This window comes from Glandiceps talaboti, chromosome 19 (assembly GCF_964340395.1).
Source record: "Glandiceps talaboti chromosome 19, keGlaTala1.1, whole genome shotgun sequence".
Classification (NCBI taxonomy): Eukaryota; Metazoa; Hemichordata; class Enteropneusta; family Spengelidae; genus Glandiceps; species Glandiceps talaboti.
The window spans coordinates 12003351-12028399 of NC_135567.1; the positions used below are offsets into that span (position 1 = coordinate 12003351).

The 25049-nt window shown below is 36.8% G+C and overlaps 2 protein-coding genes across 2 annotated transcripts; both read left to right on the forward strand.

The window, feature by feature from the left end:
- The first annotated feature begins 5044 nt into the window (after positions 1–5044).
- LOC144449959 (uncharacterized) lies at positions 5045–9483 on the forward strand. The gene is made up of 3 exons (XM_078140526.1): positions 5045–5195; positions 6769–6860; positions 7512–9483. Exon 3 carries the CDS (start codon positions 7581–7583, stop codon positions 8349–8351), a length of 771 nt encoding a protein of 256 aa, XP_077996652.1. The 5' UTR covers positions 5045–5195; positions 6769–6860; positions 7512–7580; the 3' UTR covers positions 8352–9483.
- A 1047-nt stretch (positions 9484–10530) lies between these two features.
- LOC144450271 (BTB/POZ domain-containing protein 17-like) lies at positions 10531–14716 on the forward strand. The gene is made up of 3 exons (XM_078140870.1): positions 10531–10639; positions 11623–11705; positions 12159–14716. The coding sequence occupies exon 3, from the start codon at positions 12168–12170 to the stop codon at positions 13683–13685; it is 1518 nt and encodes a 505-aa protein (XP_077996996.1). The 5' UTR covers positions 10531–10639; positions 11623–11705; positions 12159–12167; the 3' UTR covers positions 13686–14716.
- Positions 14717–25049: the final 10333 nt, after the last annotated feature.

Here is a 25049-nt window from a genome sequence, read left to right on the forward strand (position 1 = left end):
TTCCTGTGTGATTCTTTAGTTTGTTAGTGTAGTGTTAGTTATCTGTGGTGTAGCCTGACAAATCTGTGTACTTCCGTTGTTTTAATTTATGCATGAATTCATAGGAATTGACCCAATGAAAGACGTAGTTATATGTATGAATTCTTTAGATATATACCGATACTATCTATGTAGTATATGGGTTCAAATTATGAATTGTATATGCATGTATATTATATTAGGCAAAAATAAAAACAAATGTTTGTTTTCAATAACATAACTTCCGAAAATTGGGTAGGTAGGTCGGAATTTTATTTTACTTTACATTTTTTTTTTTTAAATTACTTCCACCCAAAGACACACTTGTCGCAATACTTCGGAGCTGTAACAGCACAGGGGACAGCAGGCTTATAATTGAGTAATCGAACGATCGATCCAGTACGTCTCTAGTACCCTCAAACATATCAAAGTAAAAGTATTATGGTAACAAATTCACTGTTTTATTCAGAACTAACTATTTTAACATGATTTTTTAACAGTTTCTTCTTGATTAGTTGTAACGAAATCCTTTCTTATTTGCCTCATTAGGTCAAAGTCGCTAGTACGGGCAGGTTTAACGGCGCTGTACTGGATTACAACAACCTCATAACATACCAAAGGAACTGACCAATCCAGGTATGCATATACCACAATGATCTAGAAATTGCGCCCTCAAACGGCGATTTAGAGAAAACTAGTATCTGGTTTACGGGTTCTTTTAGCAGATGATTCCCACTCTCAGTATGAGATTTAATTGTTCCAATATTTAACTCCTGTATATATACTACCAGATCTAGAGATCAGAACACACGATCTTGCTTTTCACAAATGAACAATTGCAACCATTACAACCATCAAGTCCATGTATATTCTTTCAGTAGAAGCCTGTTTTTACTGCATTTTTAAAGAAAACTGATGTTTATCAATGTTCAATGTGATTCGACAAAGGCTCATGCTGTGTTGTGTTGTGTCTCAGTTATTGTTAGTCTAGAGTTGAAATATGTCTATATCTTTGTGTCAAAAAACGTAATTTCCCATGAGCGAAACACCAAGCCTATACCATTTATACTGTAAAACTTAAAAGCTAGAAAACGTTTTGCCAATTAACATGTTGTCTTATGTGGTCATTATTGACATGTACATATTGACTTTCAAATTGGCAATGAATGAATGAGTGAATGAATGAATTAATTAATTAATGAATGTTACCACAGTATCATTTCGTACACATTTGAAACATATTTTAAGATTTCATTTTTCATTTTTTTTATCTTTTAAGTTAGGTTGAAACTATGGCAACCGGTGGTTACAGAGTTGTGGTAATAACGTCCAGAGAAACAGTTGGTTCAATTAAATCCTTTGTGACTGACCTATCTACAAATCTATACAACAACTCTGACCTCAGTGACGTAGAGTTGAAAGTCGGGGCAAAGAAATACCATGCACATAAGTTCCTGCTGGCCAACTTCAGTGACGTTTTCCGTACCATGTTGGTGGAAGGCCGCTGGGCAGATGCTAAGAAACCTATCGTTGCTTTAGAAGAGACACCAGAATGTGTTAAGGTTTTTGATAGATTTTTAAGATTTATGTATTGTGGGCAGATAGATTTAGATATTAAGAGTGCTGTACCTTTATTATCTTTAGCAGATAAATACAACGTTCATCAGATTAAGTCTTTATGTGAAGATTACATGGTTAGACAAGTCGAAAATTACAGCAATGTAAACGGGGCTTTACAGTGGTGGAAGTTTGCAGAAAGTTTTAGTTTAGAGAGTTTGTCAAACAGTTGTTTTGATTTGATTTGTGAAAATTTAGATGAGGCGTTGGTTGCCAGGGAGTGGGTGGGTTTACACTTTGACCATTTGTGTAAACTCTTAGAAACCACTGAGCTGTATATTACTGATGAATATGTATTGTATAACGGCGTTGCAAAGTGGGTACAAGCCAAGACACATACACACACGACAGACAAATATATTGACCAACTGCTATCCTTCATTCGCTTTCCACAAATGACACCCGAGCAGCTTGATCGTATTGAAAAATCACTACTATGTAAAAATAATATCTCGAAATTTATGCAGTTTTTGTATGAAGCCTTTAAATTTCACTCGATGAGTAATAAGGCCAGGGCGAAATTCACGGGTATAAAGTTTGAACCACGAATGTACGGATTCGATATGAAATCTCAAAATTCATGGACAACTCTAAATCTGGAGTCAACTATGTTAACTACTCGTAATGGTAAAGAGTATCATTCGAATCTGAAGACTGTTTACACTGTCAAAGTTCAAACGAATATGGCGCCAGGAAATCAGGCACCGCAGGTGTCAAACCAGATCTCTTGGTCCCTGGCCATTAACATCGTGCTGATAGAACGGAATAGGTATCTTATTTTGCAGTTTATTCCAGACAAACAGCATAATAATATGAAATACCGACTCAATATTACACTGACAGAAAAGGGGGTTGGTCAGACAGGGAGAAATAATGGTGGCAGTCCATCACCTGATACGAAACTGGGCTCTGTTATGGGTATTGCCAAATTCGACGGCACTGTTGGTGCATTCAATCCCCATGTAGCTTCACTAGTTTCGCATAAAGGTCTCGATGAGACGAAGAAAATGGAGGTTACTGATTGGTTAAGGAAAATATATCAGGAACAAATTCAACATGTGAGTGGATCATTGGGATACTACGGAAGTTACTCAACTAATCCTTGGAATGACAAATACAGTAATAGTCCGCGAAATCCCAAATCTGCTGTACTATGTGCATTCCTAGATGTTGATGATCATTCCCTAAACATTTCAATGACTCCGCGTGTCTTTGTCTATCATGGAAGTCGATGAAAGGAAACTGTAAGTCTAAGGGCAGAAATCATTAAATTTTCGTCGTTCTTCTGTTTTGCTCCAAGGCGATTTTTTCAGGGTATTTTTGTAAGTATTGAACAGCTGGTGACATGATACAATGTGGTATAGAATGTACAGATGTATGTATGTGTGAATAAGGTACCGGTTATATCATTTTTCCGCCCTATAATTGATATGTAATGATTTAAAATGTTTTAGAATTGGAATGTTTCACATAAAATAAGTCATTGTTTGAAATTTCAAAAAGTGTGACTAATAAAGTTGCGTTGCTTTAACATTTATTTATTTATTTATTTATTTATTTATTTATTTATTTATTTATTTATTTATTTATTTATTTATTTATGTGCGTGCATGCATTAGTGCGAGTATGCATGCATGTGCGTGCGTATGTATGTATATGTGTATGTATGTATGTATGTATGTATGTATGTATGTATGTGCATGTGTATATTACTCGAGTCAATACATTATTATACAACTGTATGGCTATATAAACTTCACTTTAATTCACCTATGGAGAGATATTGTGGCAGATACACGCATTTGCTTGGCTATTGACATAATTAAATGTATGGTAGGTAAATGAAGTGTACAATTTTGCAAAGTACAAGGTACATGTAAACCGACTGCTCCTGAGGTTTTATTGTTCAAAAAGCCGAGAGAGAGAGAGAGAGAGAGAGAGAGAGAGAGAGAGAGAGAGAGAGAGAGAGAGAGAGAGAGAGAGAGAGAGTGTGTTAGTATACACACAACACAAATAGTCCAAATTAATAGAGTCCTTATTGACAGTGTTAGTACGATTTACAAACTGTGGTTTCTTATTTACATTGTCTTCTACTCCCAGTACTATCTTCCTTATTGTCCTGTTCGAGGGGGGATGGGAGGGGGGGGGGGGCTACGACCTTGAACTTTACATTTCCTGATATCTAGTCTTTGTAACTGTCTCACTTCTTGGAGCAGTCGCCTGTTTTCTTCCCCCTGATTTTTGTCATGTCCTGGCGGATTGTGACATCTTTAAATTCTGATTTACTGGTTGTTAGTTTATTTGCATTCTTTAGTATTCTTCTCTAAACACGCTGATACTGCTGTTTCTAAAGCTAGCCCAACGGAAATAGTGTGTATCTATGGCAACCACCGATATCGAATGGAATTGTGGGTCCAGATACGCAGTCTCTGACGATACGACCGTTGAATTGGACGCAAACAAACGAGATACGCTTGCGCAATTGCGACAACACTTTTATTAGTGCAGTGAATAACTGAAATGGAATTCAATTGTGACTCGCAGCATCTTTAAAAAGGTACATGAAAGATAATCATGAATGTCCAAAATGAAACACAGAGATAGTGTTACAACGCGGTCTGAGTTGTCCTTGATATAATGACTGCTTCAACACGCACGAACAGGCGATTCGCCATTATACTAGTGTTGCGAGTCTCAGAGCTAAATTAATTCCTTTCAGGATATTTGGTAATTGTCATTATGCTTTCCGAAATGAAGTCAACATACATTTAACTTTGTGCAGTACAATGATATTCTGTTAGGAAACAAATTATGTTTTGCACATCTGAAAATCACGTATTTCGCAATTGTTTGTAACAAGTACGATTAATGAGTCAACACGTTAAATATGACGTAATTGTTAATTTCAGAACCTCCATATATGGTTTCATTGTTATGTAAAACTATAAATATAACATTAAAGGTTGCAGTATAATACAAAAGTATACAATTGTGTACTATCCTATAGTTTACCACACTACATTACACACAATAATGTAGTATAGGATAGTATACAATAGTATACTTTTGTATACTGCACTACATTACATATCACTATTCTACACTACATTGCAAGACACTACACTACACCACACCACACCACACCACACTACACTACACCACACTACAAGAAAGTGGAACAAGGCAAGGCTGATATTAGCTTCGCTGCATTGCACATGCTGAGTAGACCAAGAAAGGCCAGTTTCACCGATTCGTCATCGCATGACATCTCTAGAATAGAGACGTCTGTTGTTGGGCGGGACATTTTGCAAACCAAGTTAGAGGAAATACACTTCTTTATTTAACCCTAGCCCAAACAACAACAACTTCCGTAACCTTTCCTAAATATGCTGATACTACGGTTTCAAAAGCTAGCCCAACGCCCCCGACGGAAATAGTATACGTCAACCACCGATATCGAATGGAATTATGGGTCCAAGTACACAGTCTCTGACGACACGACCATCGAAAAGGAAGCAAACAACCGAGCGAGATACAGTGTACGCAGCGTCTTTTAAAAGGTTCGTGAAAGAAAATTATGAATGTCCAAAATGAAGCACATACAGATAGTGTTAAAACACGGCCTGAGTTCGCCTTATATATTAATATAACGTCAGCTTCAACATGGACAGGTAACCTACCATTATACTAGTATTTCGCAATTGTTTGTAACAAGTGCGATTGATGAGTCATCACGGTTAATATGACGTGATTGTTAATTTCAGAACCTCACTGTGTGGTTTCGAGCTTGAATTAGTTCAGTGGTTTGCATGCAACGGTATCAAAGTTGTCTTCAATTGAAATCAAATGCTAAGTGTATTTACCAAAAAAAGAATCAAACCATGTGAGAGAATGTCTGGTCATTTAAATCTTGTCGACATTTTTGGTTGATATTGATAACTTGAAAACAGTGTAAAAATGAGCTTTCACTTTAATTTCTTAGTACACACTCGTTTTTGAAGGCAAAACCAGTCAACCTGAAATTCGTGGTAATACGACGCGGTACTGTAATTGATCACGGAGTAAAATTTTGTTTACCTATTCGTAGTTCTCAATGCAAACGTTAGTACATTTTACATGTGTAAGTCTAACCCCCAGACAACTTTTAGTGGCCTGAGGTCGTCCATTGACTACAGCGACCACAATGATAGGGTTATTTTTCCAGGTAAATTTATATGAAAGCACTGCATTAATTATCCTCTGTGATTGGAATACCAGACCCAACATATTAGACACATTAGTTCCACAAACATTATCTGGAGAGAGGTCAACTTAACACCCATGCTCCACGACGTTATCCACAATGTCTTACCTCATTGTGTCACCTTCTCTCACGTGAGACAGTCAGAGCCTCTAGCCTCTCCTTTCCTCATATATCGATAGATTTATAGAAAAGTTGCAGTGATTTCGTTTTTTATGTTCTGATATTATGTAACCATGGTGACAGTGATGGACTGTACCTATGTAGGATGTGACAGCGATGAGATCCAAAACCATAACCACAACCATAACCTTCCCTGATTTTATTTTATTAAATAGTGATTCCCTCCGTGAACCGGTTTTGTAATCTAAATCCATCCCGCACCTTTATGATTACTAAAAGCTCGCTCACTAAGAAAATGAACTCCACATAACCTCTGTGCGATGCTATTTTTAGTATGTATGTCAGACTTCAATGAGTCAGCATATATATAAGTTGTTTTGCATGTTGTTTTACAAATTTTAAAAAAGTACCAGCGTTGACTTGGTGATAGTATTTATTTATTTATTTATTTATTTATTTATTTATTTATTTATTTATTTATTTATCTTTCAACTTTGTCTGGTAGTCCACACAGGTGACGAACACCCATAAACGCTGATCGTTTATGTTCTCCGTTGCTTTCCAAATAGTCTCTGTGTTATCTGCTTCTTGCTATCAGATATACATCCATTACAGATTGGAAGAACAGTTCATATTTTTATTTTTTTTAAGTTAATGTCAGTTTCTGCATCCACTATTTCTTGCGAGACTACACAGTTTTCGCGATTAAACTTTCAGTTGACATTTATCTTACGATATCAACAGTTAGGTCGTTTGTTTTTATTCAACAGGAGATTTGTCACTGGTACTTGGACATTTTCACGTCATTTGTCGACATTACCGAACATATACAGATACTAACCGGAGTAGATATCCCACCGAGGTACGTGTCTAAGACCACGACGAATCAGTACACATTGGCTTGTCATGTTGTAAGGGTAAACACGTAAATTAAATCAAATGTACTTTTGGGTCTGCATACAAAAATTAGCGACCTCAATGGCGATCACAATTTCAAACCGGTTTTGTACAACTTATGGATAATATCGACCACTGATTAACATGTACAATGTCGAATTATTGGTATTTTAACAATTTTCAGTGAATATATTGTAACTGTCTGATCGACAAATGACATTCCAGTTATAACTACTCTAGCTTTAATATGGTAACAGATTCAAAACCGAATTTTTGCTCAACATTTACAGTTGCAATTACACTACCTACAGAAAACATTGACCACTAATAATCAGATGAAATGTCTATGAGTAGTTGACAATTTTAGTGAATACATCTTTAGTTATTTGATAAAAAAATGGTATAGTTGCAGTTAGTTGTTTTAAACACTTAATACTTACTGTTGATACTGTTGCTTTGTCATCCTTTATAAACAGTCATTGAGGTTAAGTTGTGATAAAGCATTTTTCTCACTACATGCATGCCTTGTATGTAACCCACTACATGCCAGTTTGATATTGAGTGTATTGTTGGAGACAACTTGTTATTATTCCTTGATATTTTTTTTCTCATTCAGCCAAGGGAAATAACAGTGACCTGACAGGCTTTATCACTACAAGTCGGTAGACGAGCACAGATACAGATCATGATGGCTGGATCTATGGTCAATCAGGAGCAATTCCAGTACATGCAAAACATGTATCGCTATATGGAATACTTCGTCAGCGTCACCCAGGGAGGAATAAGTCAGGGAGGGGTATATCAGCAGCAAATAAGTCTGGGAGGTGGATATCAGCAACAGATAGGTCAGGGAGGGGTATATCAGCAACAGGTAGGTCAGGGAGGGGTATATCAGCAACAGGTAGGTCAGGGAGGTGGATATCAGCAACAGGTAGGTCAGGGAGGGGTATATCAGCAACAGGTAGGTCAGGGAGGTGGATATCAGCAACAGATAGGTCAGGGAAGTGGATATCAGCAACAGGTAGGTCAGGGAAGTGGATATCAGCAACAGGTAGGTCAGGGAAGTGGATATCAGCAACATATAGGTCAGGGAAGTGGATATCAGCAACAGGTAGGTCAGGGAAGTGGATATCAGCAACAGGTAGGTCAGGGAAGTGGATATCAGCAACAAGTAGGTCAGGGAGGTGGATATCAGCAACAGATTGGTCAGGGAAGTGGATATCAGCAACAGATAGGTCAGAGAGGGGTATTTCAGCAGCAAATAAGTCTGGGAGGTGGATATCAGCAACAGATAGGTCAGGGAGGTGGATATCAGCAACAAATAGGTCAGGGAGGTGGATACCAGCATCAGGTAGGGCTTGGAGGTGGATATCAGCAACAGATTCATCTGGGATGTGGATATCAGCAACAGATAGCCCAGGGAGGCGCATATCAGCAACCGATAGGTGTATATTAGTAACACCTATCGTCAGGGGAGGTGTACCTTTCGTGACTGGACTTGGGTTCCATTGGGTAACAAGGGTAGAAGCTTAAAGTGGCCATATGGATGAGGATTGGGTATTTCCTTTTTTTTTTTTTTTTACACATTATTAAGATTTTTGCAATGTACTGAGTTACAAACACAGGCTTATTAGTCAATGTTGTTTTATTCAATCAATACAACACACAATATAGTAGTAGAACGGTATCAGCAGAGTTGGGTTGCTAAATTACACATGGAAATACTATGTACGGTAACGATTAGTATACCTGGATACTAAGCCTGTGTTTGTATTACTGTCAATTGTTCAAAGCATTTAGCCGACCACAGACATGTGTTATAATCAAGTTTATGTCTAGTTATGCAGGAGAAGACACAACCATGTCCCATATTTTATATAATCATAATCAGAAACTAACTAGGTGTTACTATATGTCATAATTATACTAGATTCTCAGAAATACAGAAGTACAGGAATCAAGTATTATTACAAAAGTGTTGTAACATTTTATAGTTGTAGTTTGCAAGCTTTACTTTAGAAAATGTGTCAAATAGTTGCTTTGAATTGATTTGTCAACATCTAGATAAGGTGTTAGTAGCCAGAAAGTGGGTTGGTTTACATTTTGATAACCTGTGTAAGCTATTAGAAAGCACTAAACTGTGCGTATTACTGACGGGTATGAGTTGTACAAAGGGGGTCGCTAAATGGATACAACCAGGATGACTGCACAGAACATTAACGAATGCAATCAAGTTCTCGTGATATGCTTACCTTCCTACATATTATATAGATCAGATTTGTGTGTGTGTGTGTATCTTACTTACCAGGACAGTGTTCTTAAACAATACACTTTATACTTTGTTACATTAACCTTTCCATAGCAATTCGCAGGTTAGGTAAAATTCAAATGTACTAGTATTAATTTCCATCGAGGTTTGAGTACATTTTAATGAATAAGAGTGAATATTGTCATGTATCTTGCTTTATTACATCAATAAGATTTCACTTTTGATGTACTGCATTCTGATTCGCATTACTGTCAATGGTTCAAAGCATTTAGCCGACCACAGAAATATGTTATGATCAAGTTAATGTCTATTAAAAAGGGTACCATCGTTTGTAATACAATTATAAAATGATTTTGGTTAATATATGATAGAAAACAGACATGTACTTATGTATGTATGTATGTATGTATGTATGTATGTATGTATGTATGTATGTATGTGTGTGTGTGTGTGTGTGTGCGTGCGTGCGTGCATGCATGCATGCATGCGTGTGTGTGTGTGTGTGTGGGTGTGGGTGTGGGTGGGTGTATGTATGTATGTATGTATGTATGTATGTATGTATGTATGTATGTATGTATGTATGTTTAGATGTATATATACAGGTGTGTGTGTGGAGGTGGGGTGCGTGCGTGCGTGCGTGCGTGCGCGTGGATGAATGGATAGATGGATAGATGAATGAATGAGGATGGACGTGACAAACAAGCCTTCCAAAAATTATTAACTAATCGGAACTGGACTGACTGAACTGACCTGGGCTTAGCTGAGCCTTGCCAAGCCGAGCCGAGCTCAGCTCAGCTGCTATGCTACCCTATGCTAAGCTAAGCGATACAATACAAAACTATACTGTACTCTACTGTACTGAACTGTACTGTACTGTACTGTACTTTACTGTACTGTACTGTACTGCACTGTACTGCAATGCACTGCAATGCACTGTACTGTCCTGTCCTGTCCTATACTATACTGTACTATACTATTATACTATACTGTACTGTACTGTACTGTACTGTACTTTACTGCATGGAAAGGGGGACAATGCAAGGCTGACTTTAGCTTAGCTGTATTTCACATGCGCAATACATCAAGAAAAATAAGAAAAATCATTTTTCCTCAACTCTGCATCTAATCATACGACATCTCTAGAACAGAGACGTCTGCTGTTGGATATTTTGGCAAACAAAGTTATAGGATACACACTTCTTTATTTAACCCTTGCCAAAACAACAAAAACTTCCCTAACCTTTCATAGACACGCTGATAAAACTGTTTCGAAAGCTAGCCAAACGGAAATGGTACATGTCTAAGACAACCACCAATATCGAATGGCATTGTGGGTCCGAACACAAAGTCTATGACGACACGGCTATCAAAACGAAAGCAAACAACCGAGCGAGATACACTTGCGTCAACACTTCAATTTGTGCAGTGAACAACCAGAAGGCAATTCAATTTTGACTCGCAGCGTCTTTTAAAAGGTACGTGAAAGATAATCATGTATGTCCAAAATGAAACACATAGAGATAGTGTAACAACACCGCCCGTGTCCCCCTCAATATCACGTTTACCTTCGACATGAACAGGCAATCCGCCATATACCATACTAGGTGAAGTAATTCAGTGGGTTTCATGCGACAGTGTCAAAATCGTCTGACTTGAACTCAAATTTTAACGTATTTACAAACAAATGACGTAAACCTTGTTAAATAATATCTAGTCATTATTGTCGATATTTTTAGTTGACATTGATAACTTGAAAACAATGTAAATATGAGCTTTCACTTTATCTTTTTAGTAATACATTCGCATTAGAACGTAAAACCATTCAACCTGAAATTCGTGGTATTATAAGTAGTGTTGTAATTGTTCCCGGAAGTAAGGAGTTGCTTATCTATTCATAGTTCTAAATGCAAACATTAGTGAGTCGCACTAACACATCTACTGCAACGACCACAATGACAGGATTGTTTTTACAGCTACTCAATTCCTTTGGAATGTTCACCATGAAGCCAATGGGTAGATTTTCCTGCATTGCCTCTTCAGTTTGTCAGCGTTCGAGGTTATAACGAAAATGATAGAGGGCGCTCTTGGAGTGGAGGGATTTGGTTGGTTTATGTCACGTGGGCGATTTTGCTCTTGTAAACTTCAATTGTTTTAAATGTTATTCATTTCAAATTTTGGAAGGAATTTTTGTGGTCAATTTTTTTTCAACCCCCCCCCCCATTACTAATAACATCTAAAGGGTACTTTATTAAATTATAAATTATGTGGCACTCAACAAATACAAATCAGTGATATTCTGAAAAATTAAGTGTTTCATGCGTCGAAGTCATTATATAAATAAATAAAAAGGACCAAGCAACGTATATCATTTAAAATCATTAATATGTATGTTAAAATTTGGTTTTTCCTTTGTGTTTATCATATGATTAACGGTAAAATTTTATTTTTTATTTAACAGCAGGGGTGGCACTAAGACTGCTAGATTTTCACATCACTATATGTCATTACCAAATTAATAACACCGGCAAATAACCCACCAAGGTATGTATGTAAGACCATATAAACGTGGATGTGGATGTGGATGTGGCTGAATGGATGTACATGTATGTATGTATGTATGTATGTATGTATGTATGTATGTATGTATGTATGTATGTATGTATGTATGTATGTATGTATGTTTGTGTGTGTGTGTGTATATATATGCATGTATGCATGTATGTATGTATGTATGTATGTATAATGTATGTATGTATGTATGTATGTATGTATGTATGTATGTATGTAATATATGTATGTATGTATGTATGTATGTATGTATGTATGTATGTATGTATGTATGTTATACTATGTATGTATGTATACTATGTATGTATGCGTCTGTGTGAGTGCGTGTATGTATGTATGTATGTATGTATGTATGTATGTATGTATGTATGTATGTAAATATGTACTACAGTGCATCCTTATTTCAAGGTTATTATTTCATTACAGCTCAAAGCAATGGCAACCAGCACTCATAACCAATCATCCAAAGAAATAGTTGGTTCAGTTGATTCCTTTGTAACCAACCTATCCACAAATCTGTACAACAACCCTGACCTCAGTGACGTAATCCTAGAAGTCGGGGCAAAGAAGTATCATTCCCATAAGTTTCTGCTGGCCAACTTTAGTGACGTTTTCCGTACCATGTTAGTGGAAGGCCGCTGGGCAGATGCTAAGAAACCTGTCGTTACTTTAGAGGAGACACCAGAATGTGTTACAGTATTTGATAGATTTTTAAGATTCATGTATTGTGGTCAGATAGATTTAGATATTGAGAGTGTTGTACCTTTATTATCTTTAGCAGATAAATACAACGTTCACCAGATTAAGTCTTTATGTGAAGATTACATGGTTAGACAAGTAGAAAACAACAGCAATGTAAACGGGGCTTTAAAGTGGTGGAAGTTTGCAGAAAGTTTTAATTTAGGAAGTTTGTCCAAAACTTGCTATGAGTTAATATGTGAAAATTTAGATGAGGCGTTAGTTGCCAGAGAGTGGATGGGATTACATTTTGATCATTTGTGTAAGCTACTAGGAACAACAGATTTGTATGTTACTGATGAGTATGAGTTATATAAGGGGGTAGCTAAGTGGATACAAGCCACAGTGACTGCACACAGCACTGACGAATACATTGCCAAGTTGTTGCCACTAATTCGCTTTCCCCAAATGAAGCCTGAACAGCTTGATTCTGTCGAAAATTCGCAACTTTGCCAAAATAATTCTTCAAAATTTGAGAAATGTTTGTACGAGGCATTTAAATTCCACACAATGGGTGATAAGACCACAGGAAAATTCATTGGTGTAAAGTTTCAGCCACGAATGTATGAATTTGACATGAAGATTCAGAATAGATTAACAACATTAAATATTTGGCAAGGTAATGTCAGTAATTGTCAATCTGACCAGTATCGTCAGTACACTAATTTTTCATACACTGTCAACGCACCCAACAAATCGACAGAATCTAAAGCCAATCAGTTTCCTTCCCAGTACAGGTGGTCCTTGGCGATTACCAGTGTACAGTTTGAGCGAAATAAACATCTCATCATGCATTTTAATCCAAACACACAACACAGTGGTATGAAATACCGACTCATCATCACTTTGAGAGTAAAGGAGGCTGAACAGGCCATGTTTGGGACAGTCCTTTCGCCTGGGAATGATACACAAGAGGGCGCTGTAAAGGGTGTCTTAAAATGTAGTGGTATTGTAGGTGAATTCAAACCTCATGTATCCTCATTACGTTCAGTGAAATCTGATGGAGATGAACGAAGTGAGGTTACTACCTGGTTGAAAGAAATGTACCAGCAACTGATAGCAAAACAGGATACACATTTCGCTGGCAGAGGACAGGGAGGTGATAGAAGAACAGGCCCTTTGGGTCAAAATAATGTTATTTTGTGTGCATTCCTATACTTTGGGGAACCTCCCCAAAATATGTCAATTACCACAAAAATAATGGTCTACAACTAATTACGTATACTAAGCCAGTTAAATTTCCCATGATTACATGGTTAGACAAGTCGAAAATTACAGCAATGTAAACGGGGCTTTACAGTGGTGGAGGTTTGCAGAAAGTTTTAGTTTAGAGAGTTTGTCAAAAAGTTGTTTTGATTTGATTTGTGAAAATTTAGATGAGGCGTTAGTTGCTAGAGAGTGGGTGGGTTAACACTTTGATTATTTGTGTAATCTGTTAGAAACAACGGATTTGTTTGTTACTGACGAGTATGAGTTATATAAAGGGGTCGTCGCTAAGTGGATAAATACCAATGTGAATGCACTACCGACAGACAAACATATTGACAAACTACTTTGCTTCCTTCGCTTTCCACAAATGACACCAGAGCAGCTTGAGCTTGTTGAAAATTCATCACTTTGCAAAATTTATTCCTCGAAATTTACGCAATTTTTGTATGAAGCGTTCAAGTTAAACTCAATGAGTGATAAGGCCACGACGAAATTCCCAGGTGTAAAGTCTGTTTTATTCTAAAGCGATTTTATCAGAGTAGTTTTGTAAGTATTGAACAGCTTGTGACATGATACAATATGGTATAGAATGTACTTGTGTACAAATGAAAGTATGTCTGAACCAGTTACTGGTGATATTATTAATATTCTGTTCTCTGGATTATTGATATGTAATGACATGAAGTAAATTAGAAGACAAGTCTCACAAATCATGTCAGTAATATGTATTACATGTACATTTATATGTAAAAATAATAGAAAAAGAAATTATAATATACAAATATCTTAATTAATATACAAATATAAATACAGTTTGATGCACGTTTAAATTGTCTAAAAATATGAAACACATACACAAAATGAGAAGCAATATGATCAGATTGCCGAAAGTGCTAATCTACATTAACACACTAAATAGATGTCAGGTTCTGATTTTTGTTGTTATATGGCCATTTTCTCTCAGTATGTTTGAAAGTATTGAACATCAGGAGATGTGATACAATATTGTACAGATGTATGTATGTCTGAACCAGGTACTACGATCAGAGATATTATTATTGTTTTGAATTGAAAAGTCTGACGTAAAATAAATCATTGTATGAAGTTACAAAATATGACTAATAAGCTGGCGTTGCTTTAACATCAATGTATGTATGTATGTATGTATGTATGTATGTATGTATGTATGTATGTACGTACGTACGTCTGTCTGTCTGTCTGTCTGTCTGTCTGTCTGTCTGTATGTATGTATGTATGTACGTACGTACGTACGTGTGTGTGTGTATGTATGTATGTATGTATGTATGTATGTATGTATGTACGTACACGTACGTACGTGTGTATGTATGTATGTATGTATGTATGTATGTATGTATGTATGTATGTATGTATGTAGGTATGTATGTATGTATGTATGTATGTATGTATGTATGTATGTATGTATGTATGTACGTACGTACGTACGTACGTACGTCTGTCTGTCTGTCTGTCTGTCTGTCTGTCTGTATGTATGTATGTATGTATGTATGTACGTACGTACGTGTGTGTGTGTGTGTATGTATGTATGTATGTATGTATGTATGTATGTATGTACGTACACGTACGTACGTGTGTATGTATGTATGTATGTATGTATGTATGTATGTAGGTATGTATGTAGGTATGTATGCACATACGTACGTACGTCTTTCTGTTCATGCATGTGTTTATTCCTTTGTGCGTGCGTGCGTGCGTGCGTGTGAATATATGCATGCATGCAACATATCCATTGAACTGTTTGCTGGTGTATTTGATTGCCAATTGTCAATGACAGGCACACTGACTGACCAACGACTTACTTAACCACTGACTTATCATAACAGAATATATGATTGACTGGCAGCTTGACTATATTACTGACCACGTGACTGTGATGTTTGCTCAAGATTAGTTGGTTGATTGGCTGATTGATTGGTTGGTTGCTTGGTTTGTTGGCTGTTTGGCTGGTAGGTTGGTTGTCTGGTTGGTTGGATGGTCTGTTGGCTGGTTGGTTCGTTGATTGATTGATTGATTGATTGATTGATTGATTGATTGATTGATTGATTGATTGATTGATTGATTGATTTGATTGTCAGTTGACGGACACACAAGCAGACAGACATAGACACACACACAGACACACAGACAGACAGACAGACAGATAAACAGGCAAATGTAGAAATATAGACAGTGAAACAGAGAGGACTTGTAAGAGATGACAATAGGACATCCTGTAACAAAGACAGAATTTCTAATAAAATAACAAACCTCTGATATATCTATTACCACGTGACTGTGGCAGCGTCAACTGGAATGATCCCCTTGATACCTCAAACGACGACAGTCTAACAGGAAATGACGTCACATAAAAGTCAATAAGTGAGCTATATGATTGGTTAATAATATGGTAGCCACTTTGATATTACAGGATGTACTCAGATATGTTATTTCATATTATATTCATCCTAAAATAACAAATATCCTCATCTTGTTCAGGTGTTTGGACAGTGCTATCTGGTATGCTAATAGAAAAACGACAATTGTTATCATAATAATGATTTTATATCGTCACCTTTTTTCAGTACCAGTTTTCTTCCTCTTTGCAAGGACGCCCCCATACGTTAGGATTAGTGCAATCGCTATAATTATGATAATGAGGAAAGCAATGACGGCCGCTATGAGATTACAGTAATTTGATTAGCTAGAACTTCCATTACCATAATTCCCATTGGGTGTAGGGGGTAGCTTTGACGTCTGTTGATCTGAAAGTGGAAAATGATTTTGAGATTATCAAATATCTGTTCCTCGTTGAAGTAAATACAACTTTTGGAAACAATCGAAAGAAAACAAAACAATACAATACAATACAATACAAAACAATGATCATTACCCAGTAATTTGATTGACTAGAACTTCTCTTGCTAATCGCATTTTGGTGGAATTTGTGACGTTTTTTGATCTGAAATCAATGTGATAAATAATGTTGAGATTTTCAAATATCTGTTCATCTTTGCGAAAACAGGGTATAAACAGTGTGTCTGAATTACAGAACACCATATAAAAACTAAGTAAAACAGCACAGAACAGAACAGAACAGAACAGAACAGTACAGTACAGTACAGTACAGTACAGTACAGTACAGTACAGAACATAAAAACAACGTACCACAACACAACACAACACAACACAACCCAACGCAACGCAACGCAACGCATCGAAACACAACACAACACAACACAACACAGCATATACAACTTTGCACAGCACTCTATGGCAGAAACCGACATCGAATGGTATTGTGGGTTCAAACACCCAATCTGTGACGTGTTCATCAAAACGAAAGAGACCAACCAAGCTGAACACACACAAGGCGATTTTATTCCCTGCGTCTTATAAGGTAAGTGCAATATATAGTGTTATATAGTCGGGAGTATAGCGGGTTCAACGCGAGGTTACTTGATAATCAAGTGGGATTCATGGTCATGGTACGGAAACATGTCGTGTGACTTGCTACAGGTATTGTAAACAAATGACGTAACATTTGTAGAAATGTGTATAGGATTGTTTGTCGCATGCTAACGGTCACGAAATGTGACTCATCCGAGCGAAAATTCGCACAATTCTCCTAGCATGAGACCACAACCGCGTATTTTCAAAATTGTCAATATTTTTTTTCGGTTTGTATTGATACGTTGTTCAAACGACGTAAATGTGCAAGGTTGTCAAATCAACACTTGACTACAACCACTCCACTAAAACGTTTGTGTTTACAACTCCCCTCACCTCAGACGTCACAATTCTTTCGACAATTAGAAACATTTCGAGACTAGAGCTAACGGGCAAGAGTTTTTGTCTAATTGATCTACCTACAGAATAACAACTGTACAGTTCAAAATTAAACCTGTCATTGTTTCTGTGTGACATTATTTTTAGCTGGTGATGTGTTCCTAATTCGCCGAATACGTTAATCTTCAACCTGTAATCGGGTGACCTCTGAACTGCACAGTTTGTTTATCAGCATACATATGTCCTAACAGCTACAAAGCCATACAGTCATATGACCCATACTAGGCTTACAGCAAGCCGTCATCGCTAAATCCAATGTAAATCGTACGCTATGTGTCTTAAGATGTATTATAATTATCATAAAATATCTTTGTTCAGGGTAAAACTCAACACGCGTTACAAACGACGCAAGGCGTTGCAGGGTTGTCCTCTTTCCATTGAGGCAATCATACATCAAATCGACAATCACGGAAAAGTCCACTTACAAATTCTGTGATACATTAGGACATAAAATACCCACATTATGACATTATACCTCGTCCAGATAAATCAAGTTACCGCTTGTGAAAAGAAATGTCTCTTTAATTGTCTACGAAGTGAAGTGTTAGCCTGCTTTATATGTTCAGGTAACGAATTCCTGAGATTTCCACTCCACCAATTCTAAAATTAAGCGTTTTCAAAACTACACATTTTTAAGGCATTAGTTTAAATCGTTCCTTATTTCTTTCATTAGGTCTGCAAGTACTGGTCCACTAGAAAGGCGCTATACTGGATAATAACAACATTATATATATACGAAACAAATGACCTAGTCAGGTACGTATAAATAACCATACACAGTAGCTACAAACTTTTCACCTGTGCTCAGTGTCGCTTACACACGATCATCTTATCTATGCCGAATGTGAAAGTATTATATATCGATGACTTCCCTATTATTGTATCTTTCCGATAACATGACCTCAGAAAATAGAATAGGTAGTATAGTATTTTATTTTATCTGTTTATTTTTTTTTTACAATATTGCTTCGAGCAAAAACAAAACAAGATATCGGTCAGAATACCCCTTCTGTTGTAGTTTGATGAAGTATGTACAAACATCTTCGGGGTAAGAAAACATACGTGCATGAAGGTCAAGAAGACAAAGAATTCATTTTCTTTTTGTTTTCAAAAAAATATTAGAGTCGACAGCCTTAACTAGGATCGGTCAAGTTATCAGAAACACATTTTTATTTTATTTTGCCTTTTTTCGTCGTCGAAATAAATAAAACGAAAACTACTTGAAGAAATAGTTCAGAGTGTTTAAATCAAAAGAGCAACCAATCTACCTCAAGTGATGAAATGACAAAATTCATGTCATTAAACGAGCAATATGAGTTCATTATTATACTACATACATGACATTATACACCGTCCCATCTGTAGTTTAAGAAACGTGGATGTTTAGTAGTGGTTGTTGTGGACTGGTAAGGCTCAGCATGACCTCAATCGTATAAGGAAAGCCATCTACAATCATTCTTTTATTCTGCCCATGTTTGCCTGTAATTTTGTCTAACCACTTATTTTCTCACAACAATCTTAATGCTAATCTGACCTCAGCATTTGATTTATACAAATAATAAAAGCAACGAGAACATTCATGTATCTTATTGCATTGCCAATGCAATAACTTTGATTCTGATATTTGAAGGTCTTGTATTCATTCGAGTTATTCTTAACGTTTCTTCAATCATAGGCTGAAGGGATGGCTACCGGTGATCGCAAACGTAGAGCAACAACAGCACCGTCCCATGAAACAGTTGGTTCAATTGAGTGCTTTGTAACCAACCTATCCACAAATCTATACAACAACTCTGACCTCAGTGACGTAGTGTTGAAAGTCGGGGTAAAGGTGTATCACGCACATAAGTTTCTCCTGGCCAACTTCAGTGACGTTTTCCGTACAATGTTGATGGAAGGCCGCTGGACAGATGCCAAGAAACGTGTCGTCACTTTAAAGGAGGCACCAGAATGTGTTAGAATTTTTGATAGATTTTTAAGATTTATGTATTGTGGTCAGATAGATTTAGATATTGAGAGTGTTGTACCTTTATTATCTTTAGCAGATAAATACAACGTTCATCAGATTAAGTCTTTATGTGAAGATTACATGGTTACACAAGTCGAAACTAACAGCAATGTAAACGGGGCTTTACAGTGGTGGAAGTTTGCAGAAAGTTTTAGTTTAGATAGGTTGTCAAAAAGTTGCTTTAAATTGATTTGTGAAAATTTAGATGAGGCATTAGTTGCTAGAGAGTGGGTTGGTTTACATTTTGACCACTTGTGTAAGCTGTTAGAAACAACGGATCTGTATGTTACTGGTGAATATCAGTTGTATAAAGGGGTCACTAAGTGGATAGAGGCCAAGATGACTACACAAAATACTGACGAATACATTGCCAAGTTGTTGCCACTAATTCGTTTCCCCCATATGACACCTGAGCAGCTTGATTCTATTGAAAAATCGCAACTTTGTGAAAATAATACTTCGATTTTTGGGAAATATTTGTACGAGGCATTTAAATTTCACACAATGAGTGATAAGGCCACTTGTGAATTCACAGGTGTAAAGTTCGAACCGCGAATGTATGGATTCGATGTGAAGTCACAAAATGGATTGACAACATTAAATATTCGGTCTAATAACATCCCTGATTGTCAACCCCACAAGTATGTATCAACCTTGAGTTCGCGACATGCAGTCAACGTACAGGCCAAGTTGGCTGGCTCACAGGCAAAGCGGGGACCACTACAGTACAGTTGGTCTCTGGCGATTAACAGTGTACAGATAGGGCAAAATAAACATCTTATTATGCAGTTTATTCCTGACGATCAAAACACTAATATGAAATACCGCCTCAACATCACTTTGAGAGAAATGGAGGTTAAGCAGGAAATGCAGGGAGGGTGCCATTACGATTCCGGAACCGTCAAAAGGGGCTTTGTAAAAGGTGTCTTAAAATCTGATGGCATTGTTGGTAAATTTAAATCTCATGTAGCTTCATTCAATTCACAGAAATCTCCTGATCAAGTAAGGGTTACTACGTGGTTAAAAGAGATATATGGGCAACAGAAACAACACCAACAGCAACGGCAACAATTTGGGTCGCACTTCGGAGGCTTTAGCAGTTATGCGAGAACAAGCATCCCCTGGCGTCAACGGAATTCAGCAAATGCTGTTCTGTGCGCATTCCTAGATTTTAATGATTCTCAGAACCTTTCAATCTCCACACGCATATGTATATTTGCCTACCAGTGACAAACTAAAACAGATTGTATGCAGCAGTTCAAATTTTCCACGTCAATAACAGAACAAATAAGATACTAACAGAATTTTAAATTTATGTATTTTATATCTTTCATTCAGTAACCATCAGTCAATGAAAGAATACTAATTAGATACATTTAGTAAGTTAGATTTGGTTTTATCAAAAACTGAAGCAATAGACAAATATAAATCTTCAAGTAAAAAAATGTTCCCTTAAAACGGTATTTATAGTTAGTCAGGCTGAGAAAGTGCTCATGGCAATACAGCGGACTGTAACAATTATTACAAGTACTGCACCAGAAGCCGGAATAATGTACCATATTTTGAAGATTACTGTATGTCATACTCTATGACAGATTCTCAGAAGTAGAGAAATCCAGGAGCCAAATATAATTACAAAACGATTATAACACGAAATCGTTGGACGAAATTTTATCAGCTGAAAACCAAATACAATGTGTCACTTTAATATTTTGAGAAATTTCTATGACTAGATTGAATGTCTATTCATTTGAGTACGGAAAGGTACAAGCCTGTGAAAAGAAACCATTTTTAGTCACAAGATAATATATATTACTTACTTTTCATGAATATAGTTTAATCAATATAAAACAAAGGATGATGATTTGTATTATTTCACCAGTTGGTCGACCATAAAAAGTTAATGTGATTACTTGTAGGGGTGTAATTTGAATAACGATATTGGCATCAACATATGTAATTTGAATATTAGCTTTTATAATTCAAATAAGCAATAAAGTGAATTTTCTCCAGAATTGAATCACTTCAATTTTTGGTAGGATTGTGTGTAATATTGTTGAAATGTTTACAATAAAGGTATATAGGTATGGTACAGCTTTACAAATTTGAAGTAGAAGTAGGACATCCTAATATATATATATATATATATATATACACACACACAAACATACATACATACATACATACATACATACATACATACATACATACATACATACATACATACATACATACACGATTAGGACAATCGTGAGGAGACAGAAAAGTGTAAAAGCTATTGTACAGATAAAATATACTTTTATCAACTAAGGGTTCTAGAGATGTTCAACGGATATTGATTTAATCGACATTTTGGTCATATGAATATGAAACCCTGACCATTACAGGTGATTTCCCCAGATACTATAAATGACGGGTGCTCACTCAGCGACATAGTAAACAGAAGGTGTGTCTCTAATAGTATGTACAGTTTGCATCGACAGGTACACAGTAATATAATTGTTCGTCATCATACACGTCCCGTCTGTGACGTCTTGACCGTCTAAATCAAGGCGATCAACGCTGACAACAACATTAATTACTGTGACGTTAACAATTAATTGTTTTCGGTAAGAAGGCTATATCTCAAGAATGCACGCTTCAAATTCTGTATAACTTGGTACATACATTTGCGATACCAAAGTGCATCTGTCTTAAAAATGTTATCGATTTAGCTTTTAGTTTTAATACTTTATTGGCATATTTCGGTAATTAGACGCAGTGGACACACAAAGGAAAGTTGTTTCTGGTCAGAAAACGTTCCCTAAAGGGGTGTGACGACGTGAATTGTTCATGACTTACTTTGGCAGTTGTCTTCCCTGAAGTAGCAATTACAGTAGGGAGAGTTATTTTGTGTTTCCCTTGGATCTGCATTCTGCATTGGCTGAACATTGGTTGGCTGGCTGGTTGATTGGTTGATTGATTAAATGATTGGTTGGTTGGCTGGCTGGCTGGCTGGCTGGCTGGCCCTGCTGGCTGGCTGGCTGGTTGGCTGGTTGGCTGGCTGGCGCTACTAGCTGGCTAGCTGGCTGGCTGGTTGATTGATTGATTGATTGATTGATTGATTGATTGATTGATTGATTGATTGATTGATTGATTGATTGATTGATTGATTGTTTGTTTGAGTGAGTGAGTGAGTGAGTGAGTGAGTGAGTGAGTGAGTGAGTGAGTGAGTGAGTGAGTGAGTGAGTGAGTGAGTGAGTGAGTGAGTGAGTGAGTGAGTGAGTGAGTGAGTGAGTGAGTGAGTGAGTGAGTGAGTGAGTGAGTGAGTGAGTGAGTGAGTTGTTGTTGTTGTTGTTGTTCCTTTATTCCTCCTCAAAAAAGAGAAGAGTTACACAACAATAAAGCAAAAAACTATCAAATCAGATCAAAGAGGAAAAGTATAAATAATTACAGAAAACTAATTGCAATATTCATGTTTCAAATAAACATGGCGTAGGGTTCGTTTCTAAATGTCCAGGCACATATGCATAAACTTTAAGATGATATCTTGAAGTAGTTCTGTGTTAATGAGGAGATTGTCGTTGCAAAAGACATCTCCTAAAATTCTGACAATGAAATCAAACTCATCTAGGTTGAATAAAGCCACAGAAAAGTCTACATTGAGTTCATTGAAGAGACTTGTCCAGAAATAGTCTCTAGCAGTGGAAGTTTGGCGACATGACGTTGTTAGATGAATGAGAAGGTTATCAGCAACGTCTTCACATTTGGAGCATTTTATATTGCATGGAGTGGCAAGAACTTTCATGATTTTGTAAACAGTTGACTTGTATTTAGGGAATTTGCGTGAGTAGGAATATAAATGAAACGGCAATATATGTTTATGTAACTGAGAGAAGAGCTGTAGTTCACCTCTAGTTGCAATTCTATCTCTCCAAAGATTGCACTCTTTCTCATATATAGCATCTTTTACAATAATTTTCCAAAGGAATTTAGGCGGAAAATAACCAGTTGCACAGAACTCGTCTAAGAAGCAAAGTAATCCGTATTTCAAAAGAATATTCATAATATCAGGTATAAAGCCTAAGCGTTTCTTTACAGATGAAAACTTAAATTCAAAAAGTCGTTGTAAGAATACATGTTTTCTTACTGAGAAATTATCACAGTTACATAGAGTTCCAAAAAAACGCAATTTACAATTGTCAATGTATGCCTCAATTGGTATCAAACCTACTGCGCTTAGAGCTAAATCAGTCGGAGTTTTGGAGGGAAAACCTTGAATGGTTTTGGCAGCATATCTCTGACAACGTTCAAGCATTAGAAGTTCAGTTTCATTGGGAGTCCAAAGTTCACAAGTATGAAAGGCTGCAGGAAGACACATGCGTTTCCAGACTTCTGTACTGACGATTGGATTGAGACCGTAAGGTCCAATACCAACACTGCGTAACGAATTTATCAGACACCTGGCTTTCTTACAAACAGAGAGTGTACGTTCCATCGACGATAAATTATTTGTAAATTGCATGCCGACGATTGTAATTGAATCTACTTCAGTGAGAGGACAGTTGTTCAGAGACAAGTTTCGATGTTGGCGCGAGCGTTCACGTTCTCGTGTTGTTTCACCGAAAACGAGTAATCTACATTTTGTGGCTGAGAGCTTCAGTCTCCATGTCGAGCAGTAATTGCATACAATGTTCAACATTTTTTGACATGTAGAGCGAGTTGGTGCTAATATTGAGATGTCATCTGCTAACGCAGGCGCACCAAGAAATAGCGAATCGATGTAACATCCGAATCTACTGTTCTCGAGTTCAACGAGGAGGTCATTTGCATAAATTAGGAATAGAGTTGTAGAAAGGATACTTCCTTGTCGTACACCTTGAAATAGTCGATATTCCTCAGACGTATACGTGTCTATGGCGATTTGACATTTTTGTCCGTGAAACATGTTTTTCAATAATCTCCAAAGTTTTGCGTTGATGCCCAAAGTGTACAGTTTGTGAAATAAACCATTCCACCAAATCGAGTCAAAAGCTTTTTGAAGGTCAAGACTGCACATAAATACCTTGCTACCTCTTTCAACGTGATGAAGAATTGTCTCTTGAATGCAGAATGCTGTGGTGATATTACTCTGACCAGGTTGATAGCCGGCTTGTAGGGGATGTGGTAAATTTTTGTCACAGAGCCATGGTTGTAGGCGATGCGAAATGCACATTTCAAAGAGTTTTTGCAGAGTCGGTAGCAGTGTGATGCCCCTGTAGTTTGCGGGATCAAAACGATTTTTGTTACCACCCTTGAAAATTGGAACAAGGTATGCAGATTTGAATGATGAAGGAATGTATTCAACATTAATCAATGCATTAAATAAATTAACTAATGCGTCCATAAGAAAGGGGCCTCCGAAAATAATGTGTTCGTATGTGATGGAGTCTGGCCCTCCTGCTTTTCCACGTTTCAGTTTTCCTATAGCATGTGAGATATCTTCTATAGAGAGTGGTCGAGACAGAATTGTTTCAGCG